Source organism: Telmatherina bonti, assembly GCF_933228915.1.
Source record: "Telmatherina bonti genome assembly, chromosome: 1".
Taxonomy (NCBI): Eukaryota; Metazoa; Chordata; class Actinopteri; order Atheriniformes; family Telmatherinidae; genus Telmatherina; species Telmatherina bonti.
The window spans coordinates 11,475,888-11,498,870 of NC_136619.1; the positions used below are offsets into that span (position 1 = coordinate 11,475,888).

The 22,983-nt window shown below is 42.7% G+C and overlaps 1 protein-coding gene across 2 annotated transcripts in view; it reads left to right on the forward strand.

Moving 5' to 3' along the window:
- Window positions 1-22,983, forward strand: part of LOC306756308 (myocyte-specific enhancer factor 2A-like) — a 77,791-nt gene that overhangs the window by 43,266 nt on the left and 11,542 nt on the right. For both annotated transcript variants that reach the window (XM_079241034.1, XM_079241035.1), the window contains exons 4-6: window positions 10,324-10,458; window positions 21,792-22,002; window positions 22,503-22,556. In XM_079241034.1, the coding sequence (XP_079097160.1) occupies window positions 10,324-10,458; window positions 21,792-22,002; window positions 22,503-22,556 (400 nt within the window). The remainder of the gene's footprint in view (window positions 1-10,323; window positions 10,459-21,791; window positions 22,003-22,502; window positions 22,557-22,983) is intronic.

The window sequence follows — 22,983 nt, forward strand, 5'->3', positions numbered from 1 at the left end:
GTGGCATCATTAGTGAGCAGGTCACTGCCAGGTAGTTTTCTTCGCCTTTATCCATCGATGTAAAGTAACAAAGTAAAACTACTTCACTACTGTACTTAAGTAGTCAAATGTGGAATCTCTACTTTGTTAAAGTATTACTTTTTCTCTCCTACTTCCACTTTTACTCCACTACATATTTTGGATCACTATGATACTTTTACTTCGATACATTTTTAGTTTCTTGCGTCATTATTCGTTTCAACAGAAAAAATGAAAAAATACACACAATGGTAATTTGTTTAAATCGATTATACTTGTTAGAGTGCGATATGTGTCGCTAAAAACAATCTCTGTACAAAAGTTTCAGTTTCATGGCAGTTAAAAAATAAAAAGAGTGGGACCTCTTTCCTGTAGCAAGAGGATCTCTGGCAGCTTTGCTGAGCGGGAGTGAAGGAGCGTCACGCACCAAGTTAGCAGCAACATAATATGTCTCTTGTGCTATAAGTAAGCCACATAACCGTATAAAAGTGTGTGTGTGTGTGTGTGTGTGTGTGTGTCTTTGGAAGAGGGATCCCGGATCCAAAGGAACACATCCGCTGCAGGGGAATCAACAATACTTTAGTTTTCACAGAAGAACTAGCTTATAGGTGGCCGACTTCCCTTTAGTTGCCATAAGTTATGGATGAAGAGAGACGTCTTTACATTAAAAAAAACCATTTGAAGTTTACTTACTGGTTTAATAAGGGGATAAAGCTATGGAGGGGAATGAACACATGTGATATGTGTATTTTTTTTATCATGGATGTTCCTGTTCATCTACGACTGCTCCAGCAAAAGGATTTCTGAACGTCAGACTAAAAGTTTGAAATCATAAACAATAATATATACAAAGTTTAATGTTAAATAACTACACAACACAATGAACTACTTTTACTTTCAGTACTTGAGTAAAAATTTTAAAATAAAGAACTTGTAATACTTAAGTCCAAAAAATGTTAAATACTTCTACTTAAGTGGGGCACTTCAATAACACTTCAACTTCTAGTCAAGTAACTTCTTCATACTTGTACTTTTACTTGATTCGATTCCAATTTTTTTGGGTGACTATTCGATTTAAATTGTGATTCTCACTATTATTATATTGCTATATTTTTGTAGATTAAAAACAAAAAAAAAATGTATAAAAACCTTTTTTTTTGCCTGTCACTTTTCTTGATTTCAATTGGGAAAAACAACACAGTAGCTAGATCATCATTCTGCTGCTATAATGCCCAAGAAGACAATTTAAAAGATTAATAACAACAATAATAATTACAAAAATGTTGTAATCGATTTTTTTTAAACATTTTTTTTAACAAAATCAATTTTAAAATTGTAAAGCAAAAAAAAAAAAAAAATCCCGATTTTTGATTTTTCAGTTCGATTTTCCCATCCCTAATTTTATATGATCTTTCCTCCTGCGACGATGATGATGCCTTTTCTAAAGCAGCTTGTTAAGACCCATTTATGCTCAACACAGAAGACAGATACAAAGTTTTATCCGTCTGCTGCATCAATGACGCGTGTAGTTCAGACCGTTTCCAGTGGTTTAGCTATCCATCACTTGAGACAGAAAACAGAGCAATACCACTGTCGGGGGGGGGGGGGGGGGGGGGGGGGGGGGGGGGGGCAGTGTTGATTTGAATGACACGCAAAAAGCCAGAGAAGAAGAAGAGGGCACGGAAATGGCCAATTAAAAAACACCTGAGGCAGAAACAGAAGTTGAGAAAATAAAAAATAAACTTTGTGGTTTAATTCTTCTACTTCTTTTCCATTGACCCCAGGCTGGGGAAACACAGGCTGATTCCTGGGTTGCAGGGAAGCAGCAGCAATTAGCAGGCGAGAGGCAGACTAGACTGGACAGGTCGCCAGTCCATCGCAGGGCCAACAGAGAGACACACTCACTCCAGTGGAGAATTTAATGAGACTAACCCGAACATGCATGTGTTTTAACTGTGGGAGGAAGATGGAGAGATTCCACCTGTACACGGGAAAACCATACCCCCCCCCCACAGAAAAGCGCCAACATTTTCATGGCGTTGTTTCCACTACGTCCTAGCGAACGGGTAAAACATGTTGATTCATAGGCAGCCTTCATACATGAGGCCCCAGAACTGTACCACATACTACATAGATACTAGCATGTTGCTTAAATAAGCCAGACATTTCCTGGAGAAAACGTTATCTGGATGGTTTTACTGTCAAGTCTGTATACACAGCTTGTTATTAATGGTGGCCTTAGATAGGTTAAAGCTATCTGCTCTAATGCAGCTCAGCAGCAGATGCAAACTTTAGCACTGAGCTAAAGAGTTTTCACTCTTTTTGCATGGCAGAGTTTTAAAATGTATTTGCACGTTCCCCTCACAGTGGTTTGGAGGTTTTACTGAGCCCACATGAAGAAATCACACATTTGCACACGTTTTAGTTTTCGTTTAATAAAGTTCAGGCCGTTTCTAAAATATAGAACTTGCTTTGTTTACATTGTTTACATAGTACGAAGGATTGCAGAACAACATTGCTGTTTTTTTTGGGGTTTTTTTTACGGGTGTTTCAGTAAAGTTTGTGCTGAATCAGAGACCAGTCAGTTTTGCTCTGTGCAACGATAAACCACGATGACGCTGCAGTTGTTAATCTTCCATTTTCAGAGAACTGCTGACCAGTTCTGGTGCAAGTTCTTGGAAAACTATTGTTTCATAAACTAGGACGACATCTTAGAGGAGGTTATGCCATCAGCAGCTCCGTTCTTACCTTTCAACATTTCTACACTTACATTTTCTTTAAAGTTCATCTTTATTACTTTGAGTTGGATAAAAATAAACTATTTTTATTTTTGAAGTTGTATCGTGAAGCTCCAGCTCTCCATCAGTGAATCATGTTAATCAAGGAAGGTGGATTTTAATACTTTATTCCCTGTTTTAATTTAAGTTCACATGTAAACGCTAACACAAGTTGAGTTCATTTAGATTTTTACCAAAATTTATTCAAGATACAGAGATCTAATCAGTATAGTTTTAGGTTGCAGACTCTCTGTTTTAATTTCTGAACAAAAGCTTGTTACATCCTCCATGAGAAGCGAGAACTTTTTTCTTTTTCTTGAAGAAAATTACGTCATTTTGTTCTCACGGATGTGTTTAAAGACATTTCTCGACACATCAGGCTGGCAGAAGTTTTTTCTTGCGTGGCTCCAAGACGTATCGTGTGATTGGTTGAACATTTGAAGTGGGCGTGGTTAACAAGGAAAAGCATGAGGCTGATAGTTGTCGCTTCAGCATTTTTCCTGCTGCAGGTAAAACAGATTGTTTTGATAAAACAGGTGATTTAGGTGGTGAGAAAGTACAAACATTTTTACAACATGCGGCATTAAAACACTCGGACCCAGCTGTGTGCACAACCCGCCCTGCTGCTTGTTGAATATGAAACAACAGGGTTCATTGCACATAAAAGCAGACATCGCCGCCCGCAGTGACCCCTCCCCACTACAGACGAAGCCTCTTGTGGAGTATAAGTGGACGGGACAAAAAAATCATTTATTTCTTGTTCTAGCAGCTCGAAAGCAAGAACTCAGTTCCTGCTTCTCGAGTTTGTAACAAGCTTACTTAACTTTTCTTTGAGTTCAGGATGATGAAATTAAAATAAAAGTATCTTGTTTATTTTACCCAGAGGAAAAAGATGATTATGAGATTTATGATGAGAAGTTTCCAGGTCATTTGTTTGGCTTCGTCCTGTCTGTGATCCTTCATCGTTCCCCACAATTATACAAGACCAGGGTGTGATATGTTGTTTTATATTTTCCTTTCTTTTTTTTCAGACTCTGTTGTTGATTAATTATCTTTTGTCCAAACTATCATCAATTTTTACAGATTTGGTAGAAGTGCAAAAACTAACAACTCATAACTAAGGAACTTTACGAATATTTTGACTCTGTAAATGGGAGTAAAGTTTACAAAACATCCTAATTTTTCTGAAATTTATTTTTTCCGTTTTCTTTGACATGATTTAAACATTTTCAAAGCTGAGTTTACAAAACGTGACAGTCTGGTTTTAATAAAACTGGTTTAAATGCCAGATCGAGTTCAAGATTTTTTTAAAGTTATATTTTGATATTTAAGTTAGTTTTTATGATTTGACACGAGCGGAAGTCACCCATGATGTGATATCATATTATATTGATCACTGGATCCTGAAGTGAATCTAATATAAATTTTTTATTGTATTGTAAACTTATTTACATCCCTCTTAATTAGGATCATTTATAGGGTGCAACAAACAAAAATGACTTTTTCTTTTTAACTTCAAGCATTAAAAAGTTTTTCAGTCCTCTTCAGATCTTTCTCTGTGTGGAAAAGTGTTGAGCCTGAAGTTGATGCTGAAACTTCCAAAGTCCGTACTGTTCAGCTAAACTTTCTGACACATCCTGATTGTTGTTGCTGAAACTCCCCTCTGCTGGACACCAGTCTGTCTCATTACAAAGCTTATCGTGGTGGAGGGGTTTGTGCGTCCCGAAGATCCTAGCAGCTATGTTGTCGGGGGCTTTATGCCCCTGGTAGGGTCACCCATGGCAAACAGGTGTCTAGGGGAGGGACCAGACCAAGCACGGCTCATAGACCCCTATGACGATGACAAACCTGGGCATAAATGTTCCCTTGCCCGGACGCGGGTTACCGGGACCCCCCTCTGGAGCCAGGCCTGGAGGCGGGGTACGAGAGCGAGCGTCTGGTGGCCGGGCCTTCGCCCATGGGGCCCGGTCGGGCTTAGCCCGAAAGGGTTACATGGGCCCCACCTCCCGTGGGCTCACCATCTGCGGGAGGAGCCGTAGGGGTCGGGTGCAATGTGAGCTGGGCGGCAGCAAGGGGCGGGGACCCTGGCGGTCCGATCCCCGGCTGCAGAAGCTGGCTCTAGGGACGTGGAACGTCACCTCTCTGGTGGGGAAGGAGCCTGAGCTTGTGCGCGAGGTTGAGTGGTTCCGACTAGATATAGTTGGACTCACCTCGACGCATGGCCTGGGCTCTGGAACCAGTACCCTCGAGAGGGGCTGGACCTTCTTCCACTCTGGAGTTGCTCATGGTGAGAGGCGCCGAGCAGGTGTGGGCATTCTCATCAGCCCCCAGCTTGGTGCCTGCACATTGGGGTTTACCCCGGTGGATGAAAGGGTAGTTTCCCTCCGCCTCCGGGTGGGGGGACGGGTCCTGACTGTTGTCTGTGCTTATGCACCGAACAGCAGTTCAGAGTACCCACCCTTTCTGGGGTCCTTGGAGGGAGTGCTGGAGGGTGCTCCTTCTGGGGACCCCATTGTTCTGCTGGGGGACTTCAATGCTCACGTGGGCAATGACAGTGAGACCTGGAGGGGAGTGATTGGGAGGCATGGTCCCCCCCCTCTGAACCCAAATGGTGTTTTGTTGTTGGACTTCTGTGCTCGTCATGGATTGTCTATAACGAACACCATGTTCCAGCATAAGAGTGTCCATATGTACACCTGGCATCAGGATTCCCTGGGCCGCAGTTCAATGATCGACTTTGTAGTCGTATCGTCGGACCTGCGGCCACATGCCTTGGACACTCAGGTGAAGAGGGGGGCGGAGCTGTCAACTGATCACCACCTGGTGGTGAGTTGGCTCAGATGGTGGGGGAGGAAGCCGGTCAGAGCTGGCAGGCCCAAACGTGTTGTGAGGGTCTGCTGGGAACGTCTGGCTGAGTCCCCTGTCAGAGCGAGCTTCAACTCCCACCTTCAGCAGAGCTTCGAACATGTCCCGGGTGAGGCGGGGGACATTGAGTCCGAATGGGCTGTGTTCCGTGCCTCTATTGCTGAGGCGGCCAGCCGGAGCTGTGGCTGCAAGGTCGTTGGTGCCTGTCGTGGCGGTAATCCCAGGACTCGTTGGTGGACACCAGCAGTGAGGGATGCCGTCAAGCTGAAGAAGGAGTCCTATCGGGCCTTCTTGGCCTGTGGGACTCTGGAGGCAGCTGATGGGTACCGACGGGCTAAGCGGCATGCGGCTTCGGCCGTTGCCGAGGCAAAAACTCGGGCATGGGAGGAGTTCGGCGAGGCCATGGAGAAAGACTTCCGGACGGCTTCGAGGAGATTCTGGTCCACCATCCGGCGGCTCAGGGGGGGGAAGCAGTGCTCCATCAATACTGTGTACAGTGGAGATGGGGAGCTGCTGACCTCAACTCGGGACGTTGTGGGTCGGTGGAGGGAATACTTCGAAGACCTCCTCAATCCTACCAACACGGCTTCCCATGAGGGAGCAGAGCTGGTGGACTCAGGGGTGGACTCTCCTATCTCTGGGGCTGAAGTCGCTGAGGTGGTCAAAAAGCTCCTTGGCGGCAAGGCCCCGGGGGTGGATGAGATCCGCCCGGAGTTCCTTAAGGCTCTGGATGCTATGGGGCTGTCCTGGCTGACACGCCTCTGCAGCATTGCGTGGACATCGGGGGCAGTACCGCTGGATTGGCAGACTGGGGTGGTGGTCCCCCTTTTTAAGAAGGGGGACCGGAGGGTGTGTTCCAATTACAGGGGAATCACACTCCTCAGCCTCCCTGGTAAGGTCTATTCAGGGGTCCTGGAGAGGAGGGTCTGCCGGATAGTCGAATCCCGGATTGAGGAGGAGCAGTGTGGTTTTCGTCCTGGTCGCGGAACAGTGGACCAGCTCTATACCCTCTCTGGGGTCCTGGGGGGGGCATGGGAGTTTGCCCAACCAGTCTTCATGTGCTTTGTGGACCTGGAGAAGGCATTCGACCGTGTCCCCCGGGGGCTCCTGTGGGGGGTACTCCGGGAGTATGGGGTACCGGACCCCCTTGTATGAGCTGTCCGGTCCCTGTACGACAGGTGTCAGAGCTTGGTCCGCATTGCCGGTAGTAAGTCGGATTCGTTTCCGGTGAGAGTTGGACTCCGCCAAGGCTGCCCTTTATCACCGATTCTGTTCATAACTTATATGGACAGAATTTCTAGGCGCAGCCGAGGGGTTGAGGGGATCCGACTTGGTGGCCTCAGGATTGGGTCCCTGCTTTTTGCGGATGACGTGGTCCTGTTGGCTTCGTCTGGTCGTGATCTCCAGCTCTCGCTTGAGCGATTCGCTGCCGAGTGTGAAGCGGCTGGGATGAGAATCAGCACCTCCAAATCTGAGACCATGGTCCTCAGCCGGAATAGGGTGGATTGCCCTCTCCGGGTCGGGAGTGAGGTCCTGCCTCAAGTGGAGGAGTTTAAATATCTCGGGGTCTTGTTCACGAGTGAGGGAAGGATGGAGCGTGAGATCGACAGACGGATCGGTGCGGCGTCTGCAGTAATGCGGGCTCTGCGCCGGTCTGTCGTGGTGAAGAAGGAGCTGAGCCAGAAGACGAAGCTCTCGATTTATCAGTCGATCTACGTTCCTACCTTCACCTATGATCATGAGCTGTGGGTCATGACCGAAAGAACGAGATCTCGTATACAGGCGGCTGAAATGAGTTTCCTCCACAGGGTGGCCGGGCTCTCCCTTAGAGATAGGGTGAGGAGCTCAGTCATCCAGGAGGGGCTCAGAGTAGAGCTGCTGCTCCTTCGCATCGAGAGGAACCAGTTGAGGTGGCTCGGGCATCTGGTCAGGATGCCTCCTGGACGCCTCCCTGGTGAGGTGTTCCAGGCACGTCCCTCGGGGAGGAGACCCCGGGGAAGACCCAGGACACGCTGGAGGGATTACATCTCTCGGCTGGCCTGGGAACGCCTCGGGATCCCCCCCGCAGAGTTGGCAAATGTGGCTGGGGAGAGGGAAGTCTGGGCTTCCCTGCTTAGGCTGCTGCCCCCGCGACCCGACCCCGGATAAGCGGCAGAAGATGGATGGATGGATGGATGGATGGATATAGGGTGCAACAAACAAAAATGACTTTTTCTTTTTAACTTCAAGCATTAAAAAGTTTTTCAGTCCTCTTCAGATCTTTCTCTGTGTGGAAAAGTGTTGAGCCTGAAGTTGATGCTGAAACATCCAAAGTCCGTACTGTTCAGCTAAACTTTCTGACACATCCTGATTGTTGTTGCTGAAACTCCCCTCTGCTGGACACCAGTCTGTCTCATTACAAAGCGTCTGACCGAGGTGTGCGGCTCGGCCGTGTCAGCCGGATGAAAAGCAACAGAAAAAGAAACTACAACAGAGTGAAACATGACACCATAACGGAAAACCAGCAGCTGATTTGCTTTAGTTCAGAATGACGGGATGTTTCACACCAAAGTAATCTGTGGAAAGTGTGTGCTTGTTATGTGTGTGTGTGTGTGTGTGTGCTTCTGCCTTTGAAAGTGATAGAGCTGAGCTTTTCTCTGCCAGAGAAGTGTCGGATCACATCTCATGCATGGCCCTATTTTTACCCTGCAGGGCAGTCACCCGACTGGAAAAGCCTGGCTGCAGGGGGAGAGCGGGCCTTATTTTATCTTTGATGCAGCCCCAAGAGCTACAAGACATCACCCTCACATGTTAAGATGCTTAATGGTGCAGCTCATGCCTCGCGGTGGCAATGAGCCAGATGCCTTTGGAGATCCACCAAAGCTGACTTTGACATTTGAGATGATAAAGACAAACACACACACACACACACACACACACACACACACACACCATTAGGTCCTGTAACAGACACTTAGAGAAAGTCCTCAGAGGCCAGACATGATGTAGTGCTTCAAACCACCATCTACTGAGACATATTTAACCCTGTGAGTCTTGGACCAAATCCCACCAGTCTCTCCTCTGTCCTTCTCCGCCCTCTTAACAGACCTTTACTAGCCGGAGCGCTTACATTGTTTAAAGATGGATTTGAGCTTCTTTAAGTTGTTGTTGTTGCAACATTTAAAGACACTATTGGTAACAGTTGTCCTTAAAAAAAAACAAAAAACATTTTGTTACAGATTAAAGCAAAATTCACACCTAAATCAGAGAAAAATTGATGATTATGAAAGTTCTGGTGCCTAGAAAAGAACATATTTTCATGAGAATCTGATAATCAGATCATTTAACGCATCTTTATGCACTAGTTTACATTTTCTGGTCCATTATGGAATTTCTTTTAGAGCACGCACGCTGACATAATACTCAAACTTCTTGTTATTTTCTTCTGGTCGTTGTTGAACGTGGCAGAACCCATGGTTCAGTGTTAGCTGCGTTTAACTAACCTGCAAGGTAAACCATACACGTTTTACTCTGCTCATACTCTGACTTACTGCTGCTGGAAAACAATTTCTTTGTGACTGCATCACTTAAAGCGACAAACACATACACACACGTAAAATGACTAATAAATCATAGATTTACAGGTCTAAATGCTTGAATAAATCTGAGTATAAGGCAGAAATCTAGTCGTGTTTATCTGATGTCTTATAATCAGATAAATCCCACTGAGTGTTCACATGACCATCAAAATCAGATAACTGGGAGTAGTCAGATTACTTTTGTAATCAGATCTACTGGTTGATATTCTAAAGTTCATTGTCTACATTTTCTAGTCCACTATCAGATTTCTTTCAGCGTGTGTACACAGTGACGCAACTTTGTGTAATTTTACACACACACACACACCCGGTGTTTGTTGAACATGGAGGGGCCTCCGGTCTTAACTGCTGGCTTCGATGTTTTCACATAACAATGAACTAATTGGTAGAGATGCTGAGGCAGGTTTATTTCCACAATTTTTTAAAGAAATTCATCAAAGCCGCAGCAAATTTACCTCGACCAAATGGCAGAGCAGGACCTGAAAGGGCCTAAACTGTCCAGCTTGATGTTCACCAGTGAGTGGAATTGAGTCAATCAGAACTCAGCGTGTGATATTTTAAGCAGTCACAAGATGTGAAAGGAGAGTTTGAGGCCTGTGATGAAAACAGATCAGTGAGTTTGTGCTTAAAGCTTCATCTAACTACTGCTCTCTGGGAATGCAGATGGCTGGTTGGCGTGATGCTCCGTCAGTCCATCTCATCATGACATAGTTGGAGAAGTTATGTCGTCATCCAGGCTGTGGTGATTTGATCTAATTGTTTTTGTTTAATTTTTTACTACTAAAATACATTTAAAAAGTTTTTAGTGCATCGTTTAATATTTCAACCATTTTCAGCAACTTTTTACAGAAAAACTCCATAAAAACCTTGTTCTCCATTATTTACAAAGAGCTAAATAATGCAAAGCTGAGGTGTCAGTGAGAGTACAGGTGAGTTGGTAAAGAGGCAAATATTTCCTTTAAGAGCCAGTCCAGCATAGCGAAAGCTACACAGTTGTCCTATCAAATGATCAATTCTGTCTCCTGTAACTCTGCATGGAGATTCTTCCTCTTGTTAACCCTTTGTTTACTGTGTTTCACCTTCAGGCCCTGAACAAGAAGGAGCACAGATGCTGTGAGAGCCCTGATGCCGACGCCTCCTACGTCCTCACCCCCAGTACCGAGGAGAAGTACAAAAAGATCAATGAGGAGTTCGACAACATGATGAAGACTCATAAGATTGTAATTCTCCTTCATAATATGTCGGATTTAGGAGCTTTTATTCTTTTTGGCGTAGATGCAGTCGAACTGGTGACAAAGATCAAACCAAAGCAAATCAAACTTTATTTTCAAAGCACGTTTCTTACGATAAAATGTAACACAAAGTGCTTTATACATTATAAAAGCAAAACAACAACAAAAAAAATCCATCAGCCCCTTCCCACACGTTAACGTACACATACACACACAAACCCAACACCCATTTCCTTTTTCAATATTAACTTTTTATTAATTATTAATTATTATTTATTCAGTTTACATTATACATTATTTTAGCAGTCATGACTTTTAACATACAATTAGGAACATTGAACATGGGTAGCAGGGGAGCCGAGTTACCTCTACATGACTTACATTAGTGGTTCCCAAACTGGGGGACAGGCCAGTGGGGGGGGGAGACTAAATAAAACTTGAGAGTTTTGGCACTGGACAAATGTGTAAAAGTACTCATAGAAAATGATGATAAATCCACAAGAGAGACTTCAAGTAATAAAATAAAAAAAGAACAAACTATGATGGAGCACATCTGTCCCTGCTTGACCAGTAATAGTAATAATCAATGGTGGGTAATAACAAGACAATAGTCTTTTGAATGTACCAAAATATTATCTAATTTAATGAAGTATGAACAAGTTACACCACCACTTTTCATCTTGAACACAAAGAAAAGCCTGCAGGTTGCTTTAGAAATAATCTATCCAACTATCAATTATAGCAAAGTTGTTTTACTAAAGCAGCACCGTCTCATAGAAAACGCCACTCACCTAAAGTAGTTTGCTGAGATTCCTGGTTAAAAAAGTTTCACGCTAAAGTAGAAGAATTGATAGTAATACAGACTCTGTTTTAATTGTAGTTGCCTACAATACAGCCACTAAAACTAAAGAGGCATTTCTTAGTATGTTTCTTTGGTTCGTGAGACAGGAAGGGGGGCTCGACATTATTGTCGTCTATGAAAAGGGGTCCCCGCAGAAAAAGTTTGGAAACCACGGACTTACATGAACATTGAGTCAGTGGACCACAATGTAGAGCGGCAGTGTTTACAGAAAGTCAGATATAACCAGCTTAGCATATTTTGACCACTTGGAGCAAGTTTTGTAGAAAGTATCTGTCCGCTCTTCTAAGGAAAAGGAGAGTTTTTCCATGGTATAGATCTCTTGTACAATGTTAATCCAGTCCTCAGTTGTTGGTAGCCCAGGTTTTAGCCATCTCCTTGTTAGATTCTTTTTACTTGTGGCCAGCAGGATATATAAAAGTTTCTTATCTCCAGAGGTCAGTCTACACACAGGTATGTTACTCAAATACAAGGTTTCGTGTATTCTGCACAAATTTTGATGAATGACTTGGCAGCCCTGCGATGGACTGGTGAGCTGTCCAGGGTGTACCCTGCCTTTCGCCCAAAGACTGCTGGGATAGGCTCCAGCTTCCCCGCAACCCTTAATCAGACTAAGCGGTTAGGAAAATGAATGAATGAATGACTGATTTGGCAGCCAGCACCCATTTCCATCACGCATACATCTAGTTATATGTTGCTGTGCCCAGAGGAGCCCTGTAAGGAAACACAATCCCAGCAGGCGTCTGCACCAGGAGTCGACCAGACCACAGCAGCAAGAGGCACAAAGATCCACACAGATCTGTAGGCAGATTGTTGCTGGCCAATCGAAGACATCATCACTGGGTTGATGATGCATGATGTTAAACTGGTGTGTTACGCCCATTCGTTCCTGAACGCAACAACACCATCCTTCAAATTGAATCAGCTTGGCTTACAAGGTTTAAATGAAAAATCTTGGATTTATTTACAACATGAAGAGGATTTAACAAAAAAAACAACTGCTTTAAAAACAAATCAGTGATAAGATGTTGAAAGTAACTTTAAAATTATTGTTGGTAATTTTCCTCAGAGACATTTCTTATTTACTCTGGGTGAAGTGGTTCCTCGTCCTGATAGTAGTCTAAATATGTTGTAATCATGAACAATAAGAAATATGGTTAGACCCCTCAGTTTACTGTAAATCTGTAAAAACTCTGACCAATCCAAACGTTCAGATCGAATTGAAGTTGTTCATTTCTTATATTTTGTAAGCTTCTTCTCCCGGCTCCCCTCCTCCCCCTCGTGCATCGCATACCTGATAGCCACACCCTGCATATAAACAGCGCGTTAGGATGAAAATACAAAGTAGTGAAGAAGAAACTCGGAAGCAAACATGGCTGAGAAAATGCAGGAAGGATTTCCCGACCCGGCTCGGTTTATTTGCCTCCTCCTGCTAAACAGCCGAGTAAGAGAAAATCGTTGGTGGAAAAAGCTGCAAATAAAAAATCCTTGGATCCCCCAAGGAGCAAAACCAGAGGGGGATGAGCCACGATGGGGGAGGAGCCAAGACGGGGGGAAGAGCCAAGATAGGGGGAGGAGCCAAGACAGGGCGCCACTTTCACATCTTGCTTGCTCCCCAACATTACCTACCCCAGCTTTAAAGTGAGCTACTTAACATAAACAGGGGAAAACTACAACAAAAGAGGCAGCTCACTGCCAATCAACAAAAAAAGTCTGTCTTTACACTCTGCCAGCCTGATTCAGTGTGAATGGTGGCACGCTCCGTCCCTCTGGGCTCCCAATCGGGCACGTCGTTCTTCCTCCTTTTATGCAGCAGAACAGCCAATCACGCCCCACCCCGTCTCTCCAGGCAGCTCAGTCCTGGGAAGGCTACGGCGCATCAGTCGTCGCTGGCACACACCTATTCACAAAATGTTTACAAAGAAAAACACACACACAACATAACACCGCAGTCTTAACAGGTGTGAATCCTTTCTCGCCACTTCACTCCTGGATCTTCTTACATCAACACTCCTTACTCAGGTAACCCATTTATGAACAATTTCCTCTTAAAAGTACCAGACAGGAAGCCACCGCAGTCATCGTCACCATTTACTCTGCAATGCAAACATGTGTAACAAAGTAACTGACCAGATCGTTGAGGTCGACGGCTCAGGGAAAGTCTACAAGCTCTGCTCTTTCTGCTTTAACACGTAGGCCGCTTGAAGAGTGGACTAAACTTGTGAAGTCTAAAAAACAGGTGATGATTTATATAAGTTTTCACGTTGGACTGAAAAAATGGATGTTGTGAATACAGTTGTGTCAACATTAATGCATACAGGTGTTAGAATTTTATTTCATTTTTTTTCTTAACCTATTAGAATAAAAATGCAAGAATAAATCTGGGTCAGGATATTCAACAGAGGAGTAGGCTATTGTAATGAGCTTCATTGAAACGCGCTGTTGCGGGTTCAATTCCAACAGTACTGTCACAATTAAAGTGAATGCTTTTATTTACCTTTGTTGGGACTGTAAATGGAAATTAACTGGTGACTAGATTAGCATATTATACCCTAAATGTTTTTTGGTACATGGTTTGTGACTAAACAAAACAAAAGCATTCAGACATGGTTTAAATAAAAGTTTTTTAGTCCTCGTCCTGTCCTGATTCCATACATAAGACCCATCCTTTTCTTCCTTCAGATACTGAGGGAGCTTTCTTTTTATATGACATAGATCAGGTCTTATCTTAAAAATTTTATTTTATTTTTTTTTAAATTTTATTTTATTTTTTTAACCTGTCCTGTCCAGCATCTCAGCATACAGAACAGCAATCTGCATGCCATATTTTTGCCAGACAAATTTGCTCTGTCAAGGGAGACATCTCATGTATATAGCTGCCCTTGATAATCTGAATATTTTTATTATTATGATAATTATTTTATTTTATTTTATTTTATTTTTTTTTCCTTTTATCATTTTGCAATCATCGTCAGTCTTGATATGGCCGAGCTGGACTTGGCAGGGAAAGAGGAAAAAAAAGAGGAAATGAAAGGAGGAAAAAGAGAGACAGAAAAGAAAGGTGTGTCTAAGCTGCTAAAGTTACAGTATTTGCAAAACAATATAAAGTACTGAAAAAATACAAGACATAAGTAGGATAGTGACAATATTCAAAAACAGACAAAAAGAAAAAGAAAAGTAAAAAAAGTAAATGAATTAATAAAATAACAATTACAATACCAACCGTTATTAAACATACCTACAGAGAGTCATCAGCAACACTTAGTGGGAAGCAGATGGAAAGATGAGCGCTTTGTGGGCGTGCACTTGTGAGTGTTCAACCTGTGATCATGCAATCAAAGATCAGCTGAGTGCTTGTAGGGGAGCACGACCAGCACGGTGCCCCCACCTCACCGGGACAGCCCCAGGGCAGAAGGGCAAGTCCCGGCCCGCCAGGTGCTGCAGGAGGCAGCACCCGGTTGTCCCCCCCATCCCCGGCGGCCCAGCGCCAGCACTCCGGGGGCCGGAGAGTCCCCAGTTCCCACCCAGACATCCATCCAGGTCTAGGGCCCGGTGCCACCAGCAACGCCAAGACTGCCGCCAACGGGAGGAGACAGAGCCAGAGGGAGGATCCCCTCCGCCATGGACCCTATTCCTACCCCACCCATCCCCCTCCCTCCCACAAGGATAGTGCGTGTGTTGTTGGGGTCCATGTTGATGTCACTAAGGTCTCCCAGTAAGCAAAGCTTGGGGCATGCAGGAATGCTGCATCTGAGCCATGTTGATAATTCCCCACAAACCTTATTCCAAAAATTTTGAACAGGTGCACAGAGCCATAGAGCATGTAAATAATTATCTACTGCGTTACTAATGTACTGTGTGCAGATCTCTGAGTGATTTAGACCCATCTTGAACATTCTTTGTCCTGTGTAATGTGTTCTATGAAGAATTTTGTATTGGATGAGTTGTAGATTTGAACTGTCTGTCATATTAAAAGCATTTAGACATATTTGCAGCCAAGAAGGTTGACTGAGACTGATAGATAGGTCTGCCTCCTATTTGGAAGTTGGCAAGGAATTTGAATCATCTATTTTTGACATCGACCTGTATATTTTTGAAAGTAACTTTGGGCTACGAAGTTCCATAAATTCTGCTACTGTGGGAGGAAGTTCCAAGTCTATTTGTTTTTTTTAAAGAAATTCCCACCAAGCTGTCAGAGAGGTGCTAATGTTGATGCTTTTGAAGCACTTTAACTTTTTTATACTGAAGCTGAAGAATGGAAGATAAGAGATTTCCACATTGTCACAGAATGTTTGTTCTAAGTCTATCCATGGTTCATCTAATGGACTCAGTTTAAGCCATTTTAACATATACTGCAGCCTATTTGGTAAGAAATAATGTTGAAAGTTAGGCAAGTCTAAGCCTCCCCGATCTTTAGGTTTTTGTAATGTTTTTAAACTAATCCGGGGTGGTTTATTCTTCCAGAGAAATTGGGAAGTGTATGATTCTAGTGATTTGAACCAGGTGGAGGGAGGTTTCATAGGAATCATGGAGAACAGATAATTGATTTTGGGTAGAACCATCATTTTTATCGTAGCAACTCTCCCCATAAGTGAAATGGGGAGTGACTTCCAGCGAGTGAGATCATCTTCTATTGTCTTAAGAAGGTTAGTGTAATTACATTTTATCAGTTCTGAGAGCCGGGGGGAATATTTATGCCTAAGTATCTAATGTTACCTGATTGTAAATTAGTGTTGGATGGATTTCGAAACCTACAGTTAATTGGTAGGACTGTGCTCTTAGACCAATTAATAGAGTAGTCAGATAGTGATGAGAATTTATTAATTAGTGAGATTGTTTCAGATAATGATGTTTGTGAGTTTTGGAGGAATAGTAAAATATCATCGGCATAAAGGCTTATTTTATGAATTATATTTTTGGACTGGATGCCCTTTATAATTTGAGTCTGTCGAATTGCAGCAGCTAGTGATTCAATAACTACAGCAAAAAGTGAGGGAGAGAGTGGACAACCTTGTCTGGTGCCCCTTTGAAGATTAAAACTTGGAGAGGTTTGATCGTTCGTCCTGACTCTCGCATTAGGAGAGCTGTATAAGATTTTGATCCAGTCAAGAAAGGAAGGTCCAAAGCCAAATCTATTTAAAGTAGCTAATAAGAATTTCCAATTCACTCTATCAAAAGCCTTCTCTGCATCCAGAGAAACTATAGTTGTTTCCAGGTTATTGATGGTAGAGTAATCTATTATATTGATTAGCCTGCGCATGTTAACAGAGGAATATCTGCCTTTTATAAAGCCTGTTTGATCAGGTTGTATAATGAGAGGAGTTACTTTCTCTAACCTTGCAGCTAAAGCTTTGCAGATTATTTTAAGGTCTGCATTTATCAGTGATATGGGTCTGTAGCTAGATGGAAGTGTGGAGTCTTTGCCTGGTTTTAACAGTACAATTATGCTGGCAGAATTCATGTTTTGGGGTAAGTAGCCATTTTCCTTTATTTGTGTCACCATTTTGAAAAACGTAGGGGCCAGTATTGTCCAGAATACTTGATAGAACTCTGCTGGGAAGCCATCCGGTCCTGGGGCTTTTTTACATGGCATATGTTTGAGGGCTTCATGTAGCTCTTCTGCTGTAAGGGGGGAATCTAAGGCTGTAACGTGTTCCTGCTGTAGTCCTGGGAAGTCTATATTATTAAGAAACTGATTTATGTCATTATCTGATGGATCTAATTGGGATGTATACAGATTTTTATAGAAGTCTCTAAAAATGCTATTTATTGTGTCAGGGTCATGTAAGATATTACCTGCTGGATCTTTAACAGATGAAATAGTTGCTCTTTCTTTGTTTGTTTTTAGTTGACTGGAGAAACCTCTCCAAGCGTAACCTTTGCACCAGAAACTCCGTTCTTTCATTGATTATTTTGTTTAATTCAAGTTTCGCCTTCCTTATTTGATTCAACATTTGTTCATTTGGTAAAGCACTGTAGGCATCCTCTAATGATTTAATTCTTAATTCTAGTTCTGATATTTTTGAGTTATCCTTCTTTTTTTTATATGATGCAAAAGAGATAATTTTTCCTCTCATTACCGCCTTACCTGCTTCCCACAGAACACATGCTGAAACTCCTGGTTTATCATTATTTTCTAGGTAAACAGCCCATTCTTTTGTGAAATAGCTGATAAAGTCAGGGTCTTGAAGCAGTGCTGTATTGAATCTCCAGCTTTTAGCAGGTGGTGTGATTCTCGTATTTCTTACAGTGAAGGAAACTGGTGCATGATCGCTGACTGTAATGGGGTGGATCTGGGTTTCTGAAATCATACACACCAATGAGCTGCTAACCAGGAAATAATCTAGCCTAGAATATGAGTGGTGAACTGAGGAAAAAATGTGTATTCCTTGATATTAGGATGAAAAGACCGCCATATATCGCAAAGACCAAGTTCCTCCATATATTGTTTAACAGTGTTTGTAGACTGCCAGTTTCTATTGTTTTCTGAATTATTCATCCTGTCTACGGGACCCATTACCAAATTAAAATTTCCTCCTATAAGTGTGCTGTCTGAGTGTTCTGAGACAGTTTTAAAAAAAGGAATGAAAGAAGGAGGAATCATCCACATTTGGCCCATATATGTTATATATTTTATATATATTATATATATGTTATATATGTTATATATTATATATATATTTTGAGTAGTTAATGTCACTATAATATATCTTACCTCTGGATCTGTGGTTCTGTTGATTTCTGTGAATGTCACTTTTCTATTTATCAAAATGGCAACCCCTCTCTGTCTGGAGTTATAGCAGGCGGAGTAAACATGAGGAAATTATGATGTAGAGAGAGCATCCACTGAAGTATTTGTCATATGAATCTCCTGTAAGAACACAATGTCTGCCTGTAGATCATTTAGCCTGTTAAAGATTTTTAGTCTCTTCTCTCTGGTCCCAGTTCCGTGAATATTCCACGTGATAAACCTAAGTACTGTCATGCTTGTGGTGACAGGGTAGGTGTTAGATGCTTCCACTTGATGTGAATAAGTGTGTGCGCAGGTGTAAGTATGTATGCCTTGTGTTGTGTGACTGTATTGAATGTTACTAAATATGTTTGAAATAATAACAGTGAGAGTGTTGGGTTATGTATGTAAGTGTTATCTAATGAACTGTGTAGTTTTGAATCTGTGTTATTTAGTTCTGTGAGGTGGCAGCTAGAAAAGAAAGAAAAGAGTATGGAAGAAGAGAGAAAAAGATGAGCCAGAACTTGACCAAAAGAGGAAAGTGGGTGAAAAGGAAAAACAAACCCATAAGGAGATCTGTTTTGTGAAAGAGACTGGCAGTGTTGTTAACTATTGTGAGCAAACATTAAACTCTGATTAAATCCCAGTGAGACTTATTAGCCTTAATATCACCAGTGCAAAGCGTGTAGAGTGTGGATACATATGTGAGGTTAGTAGAGCCAGGGAGTGGTGTTATGGTCACGATGTAGCTGGCCATTGACATAGAGCTTGTCCACCGAGATGACCGCGCGGGCTCCTCCGTCCAGGAATTTCCTCCTGATGGGGAACAAGATCTTACGACGCTCCAGGATCTCTCTGGGGAACTGATCGCTCATGCTGATATGAGTCCCACGGAGCTGTCTCCCACAGCGCTTCACCTCTTTTTTTTCTTTGTGTAGCACGAATTTAGCAACTATTGGAATTGGTCTGCCCTCCGATGTTTTTCTTCTCATGTGATGAACACGATGAAAGGAGATGGCTTTTACCTTTTCCTCTGGAAGCTTAAGGTGGGATCGGATGAATTCTTTCATGGTTACCTCTGCGTCTTCCTCTGGCTGCTCAGGGAGCCCTGAAATAACTAAGTTATCTCTCATGCTACGGGCCTGGATATCTAAGACTAATTCTTTCTTTTTTTTTATTTTCCTCCGTTAGTCGGCATACTCCATCCGTGAGAGTCTTAACAGAGTCTCTAAGCGCGTTGTTCACCGTAGCTAAAGCTTCTACCTGCTGCTGGCTGTTTTCTAGACTGTGCTTTAACGAGTGGAACTCCCGGTGTAGAACTTCCAGCAGGGAAAGCCTGGCGTCTAGGCTGGATAACTTCCCGTCGATGGAGATTAGGATATCCGTTGTAACACTACCTGTTGGAGAACCTGGCGAGGTTACTTTGGGGGAATCCGCTGGGCAAACTCTTTTGGAGGTATAACTGGTTTTGGACGCCGTCGCTGCGGTGTTGCTGGTTTTCCCCATTACGATCCGCTGGAAGCTTTCTTCGATTGCCTCTATCGGGCTGGTGAGATCTTCTTCGTTGTTATCCAGAGTGACCGGGTTGGTGTGATTGGAGTTTTTAACTGTTTTAAATTTCTTACCGTTAGCCTGGTAATAAAGGTTTTGTTTACTTCAGTAGCGCGCCATGTTGATCCTGCCAAATCTCGCCGAGTCTCGCGTTACCGCATTCTCTCTCGCGTCTCTCCTCAACTGCTCGCGTCTCTCCTCAACTGCTCCAACTCGTCCCCCGTTATTGTCAATAAAATTGGTAACCAGTCCTGAGGTCTTCTGTGTCCTTTGGGTCCCATCTTAATCCTTAGTCCTTATCTTAATAATTAAATAATGTCATTGCCTCTGCATTCTTTCTGACATTATTCAGTTCCGTTTTGGACGTCCCAAAAATCAGAAAGGCCTCGTTTCCCCATTTGTACATTAATTTCAGAGAGATAAACTTAAACATATTCAGGAAGGAGAACTTGGCAAGAGCTGAGATCAATAAAAACAATAAAAACAATAAAAATGGCAAAAAATGTATAATTGATTATTTTTTATTAATTAAAAAAAAAAAAAAATTTTAAACAAATAAAAATTGATTTTAAAATTGTGAAGCAAAAAATCCCGATATTTGATTTTTAGATTAAATTTTCCCACCTTTAGTCCTGGTAGTAGGGTTGCGATGATATATTTTCATCCCGATCAAACTCTATTCCCCAAACCCCAATTTTTGGGGTGCCGATTCTATTTAAATTGTAATTCTCACAAATCTTTGATATTGCTGATTTTTGTAGATTAAAAACAAATAAAAATGGATAAAAAAAATTTTTTGCTTGTCATTTTTCTTGATTTCTTGTTACTGCAGTTTTTTGGATTGACATTTAGGATGTAGAAGGAAACTAAAGACATTACAGGATAAGTGATTTGTATTAATCATAGACCATATGAAAGATGGACGGAGCCCCCGGTGGTTAAAAGTGAAGCCTTTGCTGAAGTGCATAAAACTGCAGTTCCCCCTTCATCCACTAGGGGCTGCAAAACAGAACAAATCCCCATAGACTCCCATGTTAAAAAGACCAACTTCACGGCAGAAATTAACATGTTTACAGCCTGGTTCAAAAATCCATTTTAGGTTTAATAGGTCAGGTTTACCTTCATGACAACTGTGGGGGGGGGGATCTTTTCTAACTCGTACGTTTAAAAGTGATTTAATCTCTAAGTTCGGTATATTTAGGGGCGTGTCCTTTTGATTGACAGGTACCCGATCTCCCGCTTCAAGTCAGAAGAACGTAGAACAACCACGTTTTTTAGCCGGTTAACAACGTGACTTAGCTTTAGCCCGCTTACCTCTGTTATCTCCGGGTTAGCTCGGTTAGCTTTTAGCTACAGAAAGCTCGGCGTTCACTCAATGTCAATCACCAACCATGACGCTCACAGCCCCCCTCTCAGCTCCACCTCTTTGCCCATATTTGTATTTCCAGGCGGCACAACACGCATGCCCCTGCCAACATAGCGATGGTAGGAACCGCCCACCGAGCTTCAATTCAGCAGAAACTTCAGAAACCTATGGGTGACGTCACAGAGGCTACGTCCATCTTTTTATATACAGTTTATGGTAATAATCAATGATTTGAGGTATTGCCACAGATTGTAATCCCACTCAGCATGTGAAAAGGAAAGAATTCGCTAATTGTTTGTTACATCTTGTGTTTCATGTTTCTACTGTAGCCGGGGAAGTTTTAAGGGGTGGGGGCTGCCACTGATGTCCACTGAGTTTTCTTGTGTCAGAATGTACATCAGGGCTGCACGGCTAAATCTCAGGAAATAAAAAATCTGCACTTTCAACTTTAGCTTCCTTTAACTTTTCTCTGAAAACTTTTCAAATTTCTTTTACTGATTAACTCAGAAGTTTTAATTTGACTGTCCCAGTTTGTCTCTAAAGCCATGCAGTGATAAGCGCATCAGGGAGTAATGTGAGGGATAAGTGTCCCGCCAATGGATTGATCCACTGATGTTTCAGGTGTTCACATTGATTTATTCAGAAGTTGTTAAGGAATTGTCTTTCTTCGGTTTGTTTCTCCATTTTCAGCTGATGGTCACATGATGTGACGCTTTAAGAGCTGCAGCCTTCCTTAAAAAACAAACACAATGATGAAGACTAAATTGACATAATTTTTGTTTTTAACATGTGCTGTGACTACTTTTCACCTGCAGCCCGGCGGGCAGCCCCAGCAGCACTTCATGCATGTAGCAGCAGCTAGCGCGACCTACTGTCCTGGTGCAGGAGGAGGAGGCGGAGGGACTTCTCAGGCCCTAGCTGCAGCCACAGCGGTTCTGGCAGACAACGGGATCCTCTCCTCACCTCACACACACCCCCACAGAAACATAACCTCCTCACAAAGACCTTCCAGCTCTGCAAATCCAGGTGTGTGTTCTTCATTATCTGCAGTGGTAATCTAGAGCAGGGTGTCAAACTCCAGTCCTCGAGGGTCGGTATCCTGCAGGTTTTTGATGTCTCCATGCTCCAGCATACCTGACCGAAACTGATAAACAGGTTGACAAGAAGCTGCTTGATCCATTTGATTTGAATCAGCTGTGTTGGTGCAGGGAAACAACAAAAACCTGCCAGATACCGACCCTCGAGGACTGGAGTTTGACACCGCTGATCTATAGGGTCTATAGGATGGCGTGCAGTCATGGGTTTGAGTTTGTTGGTGCATCAGTCTAACATGCAATATAATAAATATGTTCCACTTTGAGATATCCCTATTAAAATTAAAATAATGAAACCAAAACACACACAAACTATAGTTTATGTGCTTTTCCAAGAGTTTAGTGAAACTGTGTGTGTGTGTGTGTGTGTGTGTGTGTGTGTGTGTGTGTGTGTGTGTGTGTGTGTGTGCGCGTGTGTGTGTGTGTCCTCAGGTGGCCTGCAGAGCAGTCTGGATCTGGCTCTGCAGAATGGATCTGGAGCTGCTGGTGTGTGTATCTTACAAATATGCTCTGACATACAGTGAACACACAAACACACTCTCACATAGTCTTTGTCAAAGGGCCAAAACCTGCAGTGCCGTCTTCATCCACTAGGGGCTCCAAAACGAAGCCAATCCCCATTGACTTCTGTATTAAAAAGACCAACTTCACAGCAGAAATAAACATGTTTACAGCCTGGTAAAAATAGATATTTTAGGTTTAAAGTTCACGTTTACCTTCTTGACAACTGGAGGGGTGGGAGAATTATTTTTATTTAACCAGGAAAGTCCAACTGAGATTAAAAACCTCTTTCTGGCAAAAAGGCAAGAAAAAATTACAGGCATAGACTTGAAACTCACTTGATCAGATGTATTTTATTTCCGTATATTGCATTTAATTCTTCTTCTTCGTTGCATAGCTGTTAAATAAATAA